Source organism: Barbus barbus (genome assembly GCF_936440315.1).
Source record: "Barbus barbus genome assembly, chromosome: 2".
Lineage (NCBI taxonomy): Eukaryota > Metazoa > Chordata > Actinopteri > Cypriniformes > Cyprinidae > Barbus > Barbus barbus.
The window spans coordinates 43,459,005-43,473,883 of NC_136730.1; the positions used below are offsets into that span (position 1 = coordinate 43,459,005).

At 34.0% G+C, this 14,879-nt stretch overlaps 1 protein-coding gene across 1 annotated transcript in view; it reads right to left on the reverse strand.

Moving 5' to 3' along the window:
• The window catches only part of LOC306881996 (myomesin-1-like), a 43,884-nt gene that overhangs the window by 20,240 nt on the left and 8,765 nt on the right, over positions 1 to 14,879 (reverse strand). Inside the window, exons 5-18 of the mRNA XM_079436410.1 lie at positions 12,044 to 12,201; positions 9,841 to 9,933; positions 9,666 to 9,754; positions 8,665 to 8,709; positions 8,487 to 8,510; positions 7,082 to 7,240; positions 5,816 to 5,977; positions 4,758 to 4,899; positions 3,863 to 4,059; positions 3,729 to 3,782; positions 2,524 to 2,648; positions 2,189 to 2,372; positions 1,330 to 1,504; positions 798 to 919 (exon numbers count right to left, since the gene is read on the reverse strand). Coding sequence (XP_079292536.1) covers positions 798 to 919; positions 1,330 to 1,504; positions 2,189 to 2,372; positions 2,524 to 2,648; positions 3,729 to 3,782; positions 3,863 to 4,059; positions 4,758 to 4,899; positions 5,816 to 5,977; positions 7,082 to 7,240; positions 8,487 to 8,510; positions 8,665 to 8,709; positions 9,666 to 9,754; positions 9,841 to 9,933; positions 12,044 to 12,201 — 1,729 coding nt within the window. The remainder of the gene's footprint in view (positions 1 to 797; positions 920 to 1,329; positions 1,505 to 2,188; positions 2,373 to 2,523; positions 2,649 to 3,728; positions 3,783 to 3,862; positions 4,060 to 4,757; positions 4,900 to 5,815; positions 5,978 to 7,081; positions 7,241 to 8,486; positions 8,511 to 8,664; positions 8,710 to 9,665; positions 9,755 to 9,840; positions 9,934 to 12,043; positions 12,202 to 14,879) is intronic.

Sequence of the window (14,879 nt, forward strand, 5' to 3'; positions counted from 1 at the left end):
AAGACAAATTAACTTATTGCATCATGTAAAATAACAAAATAGCATAGGCATGTGATCAGCTAAGGACAAAAATAGAAATACATTTATACTATATACATGTGATATATGTAAATGTTACTACAAACAACAACAATAACAATAATAATAGTATTATTATTTTATTATTTATATTATAAAAAATAAAACAATAACAAAATATATTGCTATTGCAACAATACTACTGTAGTGTAAAATAATATATGTGTGTGTATAAATATGTTATGAAGTCCAATTCCCTGTGGATTGTTTTATGTTGTATTGTGTTTTATTGTAGTAATTATTGTAAACTGATCTGTTCTCATTGAGTTTTTGTGCCAGAAGATACTGCTTTGATTAGAAAAAGGTGTGCTCAATAAAAGCGTGTTTCATAAAGTATGAGTGAGCATGACACTCAACAGAAAGTCTCAGGGTTGTTAAAGGGCATGACGTAGAAAGCGTGATACACATGCAGAAGGGACGGGTTTGAAAAGATTGAGGGAGTGGGAAGGGGTGTATGTGGGAGAGTGGGTGAGCTGGTTTTGTAGTCACCACTATGTTGGATCAGTTGTGACCCAAACTAGAGGAGGTCTACAAGTCCTGACCCCTGGGAGAAATGCAGGGAGCGAGCTGGAGGTGGTTGTGGCCTTGACACTAACATGTCATATAGGACATGTACAGTCGTGTACAGTGGTCAGAATTAAAAAATGAAAGCTGGAAAAGTGAAATCATCATTCTAAAGATCTTAATGACAAACAAATTGTTAAGTATAAATGACTTACCAATAGCAGCTTTAACTTTAATGGCTTCTGATTCTTGTGAGAATTCACTCATACCCGCAGCATTGACGGCTCTTACTCGGAAAACATAACTCTCCTCAGTGGTCAAGCCATGACAGATAAACCTGCATGAAAGTAAAAAGACAAAAGAGCCTGTTGTAAATTCTTTGTCTGCTACTCACTGTATTCTGTTTCATAAAAAATGCTAAGAAAAGCGGGGATTAAAGTCCAAAACCTGACTTGAAATAACCTAACAAATCAATCGGGGCAAAAGCGGTTCCATAAATGACCATTTAAGTTCACGCAATCTCACTAATTTGATCCAGGTTCAATGAATCAGAATGTAGATGGCAAACAGGCAAACAGCGAATATATTTGTGCTGTTTAATGCATTTGAGATGTTGTGTTTTCCTCATTTTTGTAAGCGGTTTGAAAAATGTGCATTTTGATCATCGGTTGTTAATAATGTGTCTAGAATTTTGAAAATTGGCATGAAGTTTGGCATGAAAACTGTAAGGTATTGTAACTGTAATACCTTGTTCCTTTAACTGGTTTGTTGTTGCATGGCTCCCAAGTGTTGCTCCCTGCAATGCTGCTCTCAATGTAGTAGCCCACCAGCTCTTTAGCCTCACGTGACGCTTCCCATGAAACCACCACAGATGTGTCTGTATTGCGGGTAGGAACCACACGGCCAGGGGCTGAAGGGATATCTGCAGGCAGGTAAAGAAAAAATTAAACTGTTACACATTATGCTATAATAGAGTTTATTATATTTAAGATCAACCAACATGTATCTGTATTTGGTAATTATTTTGATAATTTTGGTAATTTGCAAAGAAAAATAGGTCCTAGCAAAAAGCTTAGCTGAGATGGTGAAGATGTACAGCCATCCTGCTTTTTACATGACTACTCACCAAATAAATAATTATAAGTACATGAAATATGCATTTCAGTTTAAATTGATAATGTATATTTTCCTAAATATTTCCACAATAATAATTACATTTTCAAAAAAAAAAAGCGGTAACTAGCAACTTTTACCTTAAAGAGTTATTTCTACCTTAATCCATAAAAAATTGTGTTGTTGTTGGTATAAATGGTATTAATATTTCTGACTTATATTATTTACTATTTGTACGTTTCAGCATGTATTTTTTTCGTTTTCAGTGTGTTACAGTAGTTTTAATACTGAAGCCCTATAATTTTATTTTGATAGCTATCAGTGATTAAAACAAGATGGCACTAGTTGAATTTGTATAAAACGAGAAAAGAAGGACATGAAAGTAGTGCTGATTCAGTTTCCCCAAAGTGCAGTACACCAATCAGAATTACTGTAAGTATTCCAGAGAGCCGTGTATAAAGATATGCTAACATAAGAGTATAATATATCATACCCAGCTTGTCCCCAACCGTGGTGGCTTCGGTCGGTTCTGATGGTTCACCAACACCGGCTGAGTTACAGCAGCGAACGCGGAAGCGGTAAGACTTGCCCTCGGCCAGATCAAAAAGAGCAAAGCGTGGAGATTTGACGGGGATTTCAGTGTTGACTCGCTGCCAGCTGTCTGTGCCAGACACACACTGCACACACACACACACACACACACACACACACACACATTATTACTAAACCAATTACAACCAACAGTCTTCAACATACACTAAAGCTTTATTAAATATATAAAAGCCACTGGCAGTGGTTATGAAGTTAAATTCAGTTTTGCTCTCTGACCTTCTCCACGTAGTACATGACCCCCTCATGACCCTTGTCCCCTGGAGGATTCCAGCTCAACACCACATAGTTTTTAGTGGCCTCAATGACCGAGAGTTCACGAGGTCTGCCGGGAACCACTCCCTCTGCATCAGTTCAAGATAAAATGCAGCATGTGATATTGGTACAGTGGGTTAATTGATCAGTTTTAGGTTACAAACTGGGATTTTGAAAGAGAATACAATGGACATGGAAATGTTAAAAATACAGGTACAGTATTTGACCAACGCACTTTTCAATATGTCTGTGATGGCTGTATAATAATTTTTAAAATAATTTTATAGAGATTCCCTGGAAGCCACCAAAAAGTTGAGTAAAATTCTGTAGAAACTTTCTCATAATATTAAGTTAACATCTCATAATAATGAGAAATGTTTTCTTAATAATGAATTGGATTCTCATAAAAATTTGAAAATGTAAGGTTATGAGAAACTCAAATAATAATGAGAAATGTTCTCATTAAAATGAGGAAGTTTCTTGTTATAATGACTAAACATCTCATAACAATAAGAAACTTCTCATAATAATGAATTAGTTTCTATTCAGCCATTATGAGAAAGTTTTGCATTACTGTCATTTATTAAGAAGTTTTTCAGTATTATGAGACATTTTATGAAAAATGTTCTTATTACAAGATACTAAGTCATTATGACAAAGTTTCTCATTATACAATGTTAAGTTGTCATAATGAGATTTATTTTCTATTTCTAAGTCATTATTGTGAGAAAGTTTCTCATTATAATGAGATGTTAAGTCATAATAAAGATATATACAGTAACTATTATAACTAACTCATAAATACAAGAAGGTTTATCAGTATTATGAGACAGAATTACAGTAAAGTTTCTCATTATTATGATATAGAAAGGCATTATTATGAGATAGTTTCTCGATAATGAGATACTAATTCCTTATTATGCGAAATTTTATCATTATTATGAAATATTAATTCCTTATAATGAGAACATTTATCATTATTATGAGATACTAAGCTGTAATCATGGGAAAGTGTCTTCTTATTATGGTCAGGAAGTCAACATGAGAAAGTTTCTCTCTATTATGACTTACAGAATCATATGTTTAGCTGAGCTATGGTGGCTTCTATAAGGTTTTCAGTAACAGTGGGAACCCTTAAAAACAGATCATTTTAATTTGAGATTTCTCACCCACAGGCTCCTCCTCGGTCACAATGATCTGACCAGTCCAAGGAGCAGAGGGACCTACAGAAAGAAAGTATATTTTACTGCTTGCATTGTTTTCGCTTTGTTTTTGTGTATTTGCTCTGTTGATCAGGCTGTACCCTTTCTTGTGCGGTCTGCAGGGTCCATAGCGGCTACTGGTTCAGACACACGGGATGGACGGCTCATGCCTGCCTTATTCACCGCACGCACTCGAAATACATAGCTTCGTCCTTCCACGAGACCAGTTACAGGGAAGCGTGCAAACTTCACCGGAGTGTCATTGCACTGCGCCCAGTGTGTCAAGCCAACTTCACACCTGCAGGGAGAAAAGGGAGGGAAATACAATTTAATGCACCAAGAAATGCAATCTGACGTTCTACAGGGTTTTAAAAATATTATTTCTCCCTTCCACAAATGAAGGCCGTAAGAAGGTCTTAAATGAAAGCAGAATGTCTTCATAGTCATGGCATTAAATGGTGCATGCATAGCAAAAAATAAAATAGTATCTTCCTCAGTAGTCTGTTTTCCCATACAAATATCTGAACATCCTTAAATTAAGGCACATTTACTTTAGATGCAAAATGAAGTGAGTTTATGCGTAAAACAAGAACAAATATTTGTCAATGGGATTGAAAACTTGAGTTGATTTTTCTGAGCTCGCCGGCAGGTAATATTTGTTCTTTTGTAAACATTAACTCACTTATAGTGATATCTTGATTTAAGAATCTTTTGACATTTGCACTGGAAGACCAGTTTGATCAGTAAAAATGATTTCCATATTCAAGCTAAGCTATTTTCAATATCCATCTACAACTAGATTTTAAAAGAAAACCAGCTGATGTTGTATAAACTGCGTTTCAGATGGATTTTCCAGTGATATGAGATTTAGTGTTTGTTTCTGGCTTATATGTTTATTACATTATACATTAGAAATCTATATGGATAACATCTTCATTCTATGTAACACAGAGGTTTTTATTTGATTTTGTGTGCTTTCTCTACAGATGCAGTGACCTGTCAACAAAGTATCCCAGAATAGGGCTTCCTCCGTCCACAGCAGGCTGCTTCCAGCTAACGATCACGTAATCCTTATTAGCGTCCAGACTGTGAACATCTAAAGGAGCACCAGGAGCTCCTGCAACCTCCGCATCAGAATCTAACAAACACACAAATTAAAGTAAGTCTGAAAGAATCTTTTAAACAATTACAATTAGCTTACTTGCATGCCATCACTTGTAAAAAAAAATAAGTGCACCTGTAGTGTAGGCTACTTCAAATCTTAAAAGCATATTTTTATAAAACTGTACATGCAGATATTGTTAATGAAATAAAAGGCCATTTCAATGACCTTAACAGATATACTTTCACGTCTATGTTTTTTTACACACTTATGTACTCTTAAAAAGTGATCTTTGTAATAACATCATTACTTTTTACTGTAAAGTACATTTAAATAGTTATGTTTTAATAATATTTTGCTGTGTAGACTAACATACATTTGAAGTATATTTTAATTATCATATATGCTTTATCCTGCTTTTACACTTTAACTATATTTCAAAGACAATAGAAGTTATTAATAAATAACAAATTGGGACACAAGTCCTACTTAAGTGGATTATAAAAGCTTAAAAAACTGCATTTACTACAAATTTTCATTAAATTGCAATTCACTTTTACAATAAGTGTCTGAAAACATTACATTAAGTTTGCACTTAGAATATATATATATATATATATATATATATATATAACACAAGTATTTGCTATTCTTTTTAAAATATATAATTGCCATAATAAGAACTCATTTTAAAAGTTTGCTAAAGTGTACTTGCAGTATTTTAACTAGGAGAGTATTGAGCTACTTCATCTGAATGTCATGACGGCACAGACACAGCATGACAGGGATAAATTTAGAAAGAAACATGAGCTGGGAAGGGAGGCTTACAGAGACATGTAAATCTCACACACAGTACAAGCCAAAAGAGTGTGTCCTAATACCAGCATGAATATTTGGGCCTGTAATAATGCAGCAAGCTCACTTAGAAATATTTGACAGTATCAGTCCTTACCTCTGACAAAGACATACGCTGAGTGTGTCTCATAGCCAGATTTGGTGATGACACGAAGTGTGTAGAGTCCTTCATCCTCCTTGTTGAGGTGTGAGAGAGTGAGTGTCGCTCTGTCGCCGCTCCAGTGCATCTGAGCCCATTTCGATGGCACCAGCAGTTTATCTAAAGCACACACAAGCACATCCATGCATTATGTGTCACCAGGCAGCAATAGTTCTTGGCAGAAAATACATTTTAGTAGCAAAATATACAGTCAAATGCCTTTTCATGTTTCGTAAAGACGTCTCTTCTGCTCACCAAGTCTGCATTTTGTGAACAAAAATACAGTAAAAACTAATAAGTAATATTGTGAAAAAATATAACAATTTTAAATAACTGTGTTCTGTGTGAATATATTGTAAAATGTAAGTGATTTCTGTGATCAAAGCTGTATTTTCAGCATCATTACTCCAGTCTTCAGTGTCACATGATCCTTCAGAAATCATTATAATATACTTAAGAAACATTTCTGATTATTATCAATGTTGAAAACAGTTGAGCTGCCCAATATCTTTGTGGAAACCATGATGCACTATCATTCAAGTAAAATGCAAAAAATTATACTTTTATTCATCAAAGATACATTAAATTGATCAAAAGTGACAGTAAAGACAGTTATTATATTACAGAAGATTTCTCTTTCAAATAAATGCAGTTTATTTGAATGCATTTCAATTCATCAAAGAATCCTGAAAATTCAAGTATAATGATTTCCACATAAATTTTGAGCAGCAAAAACAGTGTTCAACATTGATAATGATCAGAAGCATTATAAATAATGAGTAGCAATAACTGATGATAATTGAGCAGCAAATCAGTATATTATTATGATTTCTGAAGAACCATGTGACACTGGAGTAATGATGCTGAAAATACAGCTTTGATCACAGAAATTAAATTACATTTAAAAACATATTCAAGTGGAAAACAATTATTTTAAAGTGCAATAATATTTCACAATATTACTGTTTTTACTGTATTCTTTATAAAATAAAAAAAAAGCTTTGGTGACCCAAAGAGACCTCTTTCAAAAACATAAAAAAAAAAAATTAATTATTCCAAACATTTGACTGGTAGTTTATACACTTTGCAAGAAGTAAAGATTAAATATGCATGATAGATTGTATCAGGATTGGCCAATATTAGCAGTATAATCTGATGATATAAATTTAGCCAGAGACGCTATGAGAGATTAGTATTATTGATATAACTGGCTCACAGTCTTACCATCTCTGTACCACTCTATCTCAGGCTGGAAGCGCTGCAGTGACGGGTAGATGATAACAGAGCAGCCAAAACTCAGCGTCTCACCCTCACGTCCAAAAGACACACCAAACTTATCCACGATGTGTGTCTCGAATGTCACTCCATACTCCAGACAAGGTGCTGCAGTGCACACACACATTAAATCCAACTTTATTTTATGAAAATACATTATCGATGGGTAAGACTCCAGGATTCACCTTGTGGAAAATGATGCACACATATTTACAATGAAACACATACAGCTCATGTTGTACACTGTGTACAACATCATCAAGAACTGAAAGGAGACTGACAGCATGCATCATTTAGCTGGACAAACAATTCATAAAAAACACAATAAGACAGCGAAAGAGCGGTGAATGCTAGTGAGTATAGAAAGACATTTGCATTAACAATGCTGAGACAAACAGAGAATAGAAAACAGAGATACTTCCATGAAGATGAATACAAATACGCACACACAAACTGGAAATGGAAACAACAAACACAAGATATTTATGTAAGAAACCTTATATCCGGAATTGTGAGATAGAAACTTGAAATTTCGAGAAAAATGCCGTTTATATCTTGCAATTTTTCTCAGAATTGTGAGAAAAAAGTCAGAATTTTGAGATGCAAACCCAGAATTCAGAGAAAAAAGTCAGAATTCAAAAATGTAAAATCATAATGAAAAAATAAAAAATCTGAATCGTGAGACATAAAAATAAGAATCCTGAGAAAAAGTCCGGAGAGCAAAAAAAAGAAAAAAAAAACTTAATTGTGAATTTTTTAAAATCCCATGAAGGAAACGGGCTTCCATAATAACTCTTGACTAGTCTGCCTTGAAATGTTTTTTACATTTCTGAAGCAATATTTCAGGTTACATTTAACACACACACAAAAAAACATGTTTACAGTAATGCACTTTACAATGGAAGTTTGAGGTTAAATTTGCACCGCAAGTTCATTACAGTAAACATGCTTTTACTTGTATTTTGTTATGAGACTTTAATTGAGAATTAACTGAGAATTATTTTCTGTGATGCTCATTAGAGTATTTTTTCGATAGTTCTTTTTGTTGTCCAAACTGACTCTACCAAGTAATGTAATACTGGCCTTATTGTAAAGCTTAAATGTTGAACGACTGAATGTTTCGTTTTTCAAGAATTACAAACATGCAATATTTGGATAATAGCAATTCCATATTTAAAACTGAATGCTAATCCAGGACATTGCATGTAATTTATCAAAGCTACATTAGACAAATTCCTCAAGATAGAGAAGTAAAACAATGAGAAGACACGATCATGCATATAAGATGATCAGGGAAACCAGACGGGAATGAAACATTTAAAGAACATTATAGAAAACCCTTCTCCAAGGTTACCTTCGAAGCCGAACCTTCTGCTTTCTGCACCAGCGAATCGGAAACAAAATAGCCATTAGCCAGCTTGCATGAAAAACTTTAGCTTCATGCTCACAGCTTCACACACTTCAGCAAAGCACATATACAGAAATTGTGAAGAAGAGCAATTAAGTATCAGGTTTTATACTGAAATGCTTACGGAGTCTGGGAGATGGCAGAGACTCATCAACTTCTCCTTTGAATCCTAAATGCAACACCACACATAACAATAATTGGACAACGTTTTCCTTATGATCCCCTTATGACCCTTTATGAAACATTTAGCCAGTGACCTTCCAACATAGAAACAAAGCCACCATAACAACCCATTTTCTGGAGCTATTCCCTCTGATGAAACAGAATTTCAATTACTCCCTATTCATTTCAATAATGTGACTTTTTCCACTGATCTGACATTTTTATGACCATCTGTGAGGCATAAGTAATGGCAATGAATACAAAAAAAAAAAACATGAACGTAGAAGCCAAGAAAAGGTGTTATCCATTAGATTTGATCCATACCAGGTCATTTTTACACATTTCAAGTTAAAAAAAATTAAAAATCTTTAAAAATCATCTCTATGGAAACAGATGAAGAGGACAATAAATACATACCAAAATACCTTTTGTATTGAGTGGTAAATCAATTGCTTTTTTTGGTACTTTTAATAGACTAAAATTCAGGACTTCTTTGTGAAAGCTTAGATGTACATTATAGGTCAAAAGTCTGGAATAATTAAGATTTTTTAATGTTGTTTTTAAAGTCTTTTGTGCTCACCAAGGCTTCATTTACTTGATCAAAAACATATTAATATTACCCTTCAGAAATATTCAGCAGCACAACTGTTTTCAACACTGATAAGACTCAGAAATGTTTCTTGAGCAGCAAATCATCATATTAGAATGATTTCTGAAGGATCATGTGACACTGAAGACTGGAGTAATGATGCTGAAAATCCAGCTTTGATCACAGAAATAAATGACATTTTATAATATATTCACATAGAAAACAATTATTTGAAATTGCAAACTGCATTTTGATTAAATAAATGCAGCCTTGGTGAGCAGAAGAGACAGTTTTTTTCAGATTATTTGACCGATAGTTTCGTTGCTGTTACGACTGTCTAGTGTTCTCATTAGGAAGATTTATTTCAGACCTACTTTTGACGACAACAGAAGCAAAAGCACAGGCCTCGCCCTTGCTGTTCATGGCCGACACACGATACTGTGCAGTGTCATCGAAGTCACACCTGGAGTTACAGACAGACATGTTACACACACGACCACAGCAGATGACTTTAACTGCTTCAAGAGGAAGAAGTCCACGTGCGCTCACTTGTTAATCTCCAGGGAGTGGACGCTGTAGCTGCTCTCCACTTTGTACTTCCCTGGCTTGGCCATCGGATCAATGCTAACATTGTTCTTGTACCTAAGAGAGAAGAACAGATTGGAATAAGCGCGATTACATGGAGATGATAACAGTATCGTTTTTCAAAAACTTGCACTTTGAAACCTGTTTTCAAAAGTTTTCAGGCCCCTAAAATGCCTTTGTCATGTAAACGAAAGGCCAAAATGCATGAAAAGTTTTCAGTTTTTAGTTGAAAACTGTGTTGTGTACACATAAAATAAAGTTTAACTTAAAAATAAAAACACTTTATTTTATCCCATCTCATTTTAATGTAATAAAATAACTTAAACTGAAATAAAAATGAATATATATTTAGACATCATAAAAATATAAAAAAATTACAAAACACATCACAATTACCATAATTTTGATTAAAACAGAAAAATTCAAAATATCAACAATAACCATAAGTGTCTCAATCATACAGTACTACAATAACACTGCTTATCACATTATAATCTTGACATAATACAAACATCATAAATCTGTAAGCATGTGTGTTTGTGTAAGTATGTGCATGTGTGTTTGTGTAATGTGCATGTGTGTTTGTGTAAGCATGTGTGTTTGTGTATGTATGTGCATGTGTGTTTGTGTAATGTGCATGTGTGTTTGTGTTATGTGCATGTGTGTTTGTGTATGTATGTGCATGTGTGTTTGTGTAATGTGCATGTGTGTTTGTGTAAGCATGTGTGTTTGTGTAAGTATGTGCATGTGTGTTTGTGTAATGTGCATGTGTGTTTGTGTAAGCATGTGTGTTTGTGTAAGTATGTGCATGTGTGTTTGTGTAATGTGCATGTGTGTTTGTGTAAGCATGTGCATGTGTGTTTGTGTATGTATGTGCATGTGTGTTTGTGTAATGTGCATGTGTGTTTGTGTATGTATGTGCATGTGTGTTTGTGTAAGCATGTGTGTTTGTGTATGTATGTGCATGTGTGTTTGTGTAATGTGCATGTGTGTTTGTGTAAGCATGTGTGTTTGTGTAAGTATGTGCATGTGTGTTTGTGTAATGTGCATGTGTGTTTGTGTAAGCATGTGTGTTTGTGTAAGTATGTGCATGTGTGTTTGTGTAATGTGCATGTGTGTTTGTGTAAGTATGTGCATGTGTGTTTGTGTAATGTGAATGTGTGTTTGTGTAAGCATGTGTGTTTGTGTATGTATGTGCATGTGTGTTTGTTTATGTATGTATTTGCATGTGTGTTTGTGTAAGTATGTGCACGTGTGTTTGTGTATGTGCATGTGTATTTGTGTATGTGCACGTGTGTTTGTGTAAGTGCATGTGTATTTGTGTAAGTATGTGCATGTATGTTTGTGTATGTATGTGCACGTGTGTTTATGCAATGTGAATGTGTGTTTGTGTAAGCATGTGCATGTGTGTTTGTGTATGTGCATGTGTATTTTTGTAAGTATGTGCATGTATGTTTGTGTTAGCATGTGTGTTTGTGTATGTGCATGTGTATTTTTGTAAGTATGTGCATGTATGTTTGTGTTAGCATGTGTGTTTGTGTATGTATGTGCACGTGTGTTTATGAAATGTGCATGTATGTTTGTGTAAGCATGTGCATGTGTTTGTGTAAGTATGTGCACGTGTGTTTGTGTAAGTATGTGCATGTGTGTTTATGTAAGCATGTGCATGTGTGTTTGTGTAAGTATGTGCATGTGTGTTTGTGTAAGTATGTGCATGTGTGTTTGTGTAAGTATGCGCACGTGTGTTTGTGTAAGCATGTGCATGTGTGTTTGTGTATGTATGTGCATGTGTGTTTGTGTAAGTATGTGCATGTATGTTTGTATATGTATGTGTATGTGTGATTGTGTAAGCATGTGCATGTGTGTTTGTGTAAGCATGTGAATGTGTGTTTGTATAAGCATGTGAATGTGTGTTTGTGTAAGTATGTGCATGTATGTTTGTGTAAGCATTTGTGTTTGTGTATGTATGTGCACGTGTTTGTGTATGTGTGTTTGTGTAAGTATTTGCATGTATGTTTGTGTAAGCATGTGTGTTTTTGTAATGTGTATGTATGTTTGTGTAAGTATAGGCATGTGTGTTTGTCTGTGTAAGCATGTGTGTTTGTGTAAGTATGTGCATGTGTGTTTGTGTAAGTATATGAATGTGTGTTTGTGCGTGTGAGCTCACCACACGACGCGTGGTTCAGGCCATCCTGAGATGGTGCAGTGCAGCCGCACACACTGTTTCTCCCAAACAGTGTGGGATCGTGGCTTGATCACAAACTCGGGCGTGTGCATCAGGCTGTCCTCGTTCAGACGCTTATGGTACTCTTCGTTCTCATGGATCTGAGGATATGCAGCCATTCATATAGTGTTTAGAAAATGGCAATGTTTTTGGTCATAAATGCATTATGTATGTGCATTATGTATGTGTATTTTTGCATTTATGACCAAATGCAATACTATGTCAAGATGTAAAGCTCCTAAAGGAATGTTCTGCCTTCAAGTTAAGCTAAACAATGCACTTATTGTGTGCATACATGTTTTTACACTGTACTTATATTTTTAAAAATACCTGCATGTAACTACATCTGTAATTAATTTCTATAATTAAATTTATAATTACACTGTTGACCTATGCCTTACACCTTAACCCACCTTTAAACCTACCAATACCACCAAACCTGTCCCTAACCTTACCCAGTTCCCACCTCAATAGCAGCAAATGTGTTTTGCAATACAATATGAACACAATAAGTACATTGTACTTATTTTTGATGTAAGTACATAGTAGTTAAGGCCACATAAAGTAGGACCATTTCGACTAATCCCTTGATTAAAAAAACATCAAAAAACAACAACAAAGAATCGCGATTAATTTGTTGAAAAATAACGACAAAAAAACTGTATACAGTAATTCGCTTACAATGGAAATGTAAAAGGCAAGGCATTGCAATGGAGTGAAGTCTATATTAAAATATACTGTTCTGAAACTATAACCACAATAATCAAACATCAATATATATTACTAATCTTGTTAGAACAAAGTTAAATATTTCAGCTCCTGTCATGAATATCCCTTGTGAAAAAGAAGTGCACTTTATCATACTTTTAAAAAGAGCATATACTTTAAAAGTGTCACTGTGCACACAGCAGGGAGGAACGAGGAACACGGGACGAGGATGTAAACTCAAATAACAGTCTTTAATCTAATCCAAACAAGGTAGGGCAAGACAAGTGCATTTTTTAAAAAGTGTACTTAAGTGTGTTAAGAAAGTTATGAAAGTGTCTCTTTAAGTCACTTAAGTGACCTTTATTTCATTAATATTATCTACATTTACAGTTTTTTATGTACTTTTAAGAGTACAAGTACACATTTAATACAATTAAGTGCACTTATGTTTCGCAAGGGATGTTAAGGTGACTTACCAAAAGATGATTGTTTACAAAAAGAAAATCCGCCCAGAGCTATTACAATAATGGCAAATATGAATGTGACTTCCTCCATTTGCATCTTCTATTTATAACAGATTCACACAATATTTGCACAAATTGTGTTGAGCATATATAGTGTGTTCATTGAGACAGAAGACGTTGTTCAACAGAAGATTCATTAGGATCAAGTGCCTCCTTAGAAGTCATTGGTTTTATTTGTCCAGTCATGTCCGTGTAAATATAATCTCCTTGAGGATTCCCTCAGCGATGATCAGCACATCACTTGTCGACAACAGTAGTTTCATAGTCACTTTAACACACACCACAGATTAACACAGACCACACAACCACATAAAACATTACAGCTCTTGAAATCTGGCACCATGGTGGCACGGTTTGTTGGCACCAGGATCAGAACTAAATAAAGTTTGTGTCGTGATACTTTCTTGCTCTTTTTCTATCTAAAAATAGGGAACATACAGTATGTATGAGTTTAATGGTGTTCCTCAATGCCTACAATCAAAGCAAAAGCAAATGCATCTCCTGTTGCACAATTAGTTCAAACAATAAAATTCCCACGTTTACTGAGTGTGTAATTTTACCATTGTGCTTATTAAAAATAATCATAATTTTCTGAATAGAATGAGTGTGTATTTATGTTTATATAGGATATTTTTTTACTTTTTGTCATCCATCAGACATACAGTTTGAGTTACCATTGAAGTCCATTGAGTTATGTGCTATAGTTTAATACAAAAGTTAAGGAGATTGTTCAAATAGTGATGCTTGTCTACCCTTGTGAAAAAGAAGTGCACTTAACTGTACTGAATGTGCACTTGTAGTATACATCAAATCTTATTTTTAATAAACTGTATTTACAGATGATATAATATTAATGAAATTAAAGGCCTCTTAAGTGACTTAAGAGACTATTTTATTACTCTTGTATGACTGTTTTATGATGTTTCTGAACACACTTAAGAACACTTTTAAAAAGTGACCTTTGTAATGTCAAATTAAAAGTCTGCTTACACTATTTTTTAAGGTGTCTTTGTCACAGTGTAGTTATACATTTAAGTACTGAGTAATATTATAAAACTACATAGAAACCTACTATATGGATTAGGGTTTGGCTTAGGGTTACTTGCATGTAATTAATGCATAATTTATTGTTATTTTAATAGTACGTACATGTGATGTAAAGTGTTACCAAAAATAAAATAAAGTGTTACCAAAAGTTTTACTTTAAACTATATTTTAAGTCATTGTTTTAATAATCTTTCATTGTGTTTTAAAGAAGTAGATTTATTTATTATGTGTTGACTAACATACTGAAGCTAAAGCACATGTGAAGTACTTAATTGTAATTTTAACTGTTGTGCGTTATTCTGTATTACATTTAAAGTGAATATTTATTTGCACTACATGTGCAACTTAAAATGTGTAATTATTACAAATATATTTACACGGCATACAAGTTTCAATAGAATAGATGTACTTATGTAAATGGATTAAAAAGCACTCTAGAATTAAACAATTTCCATTTAATATGCATTTAAACTATAAAAATGCATTTAATTGCAAATAAA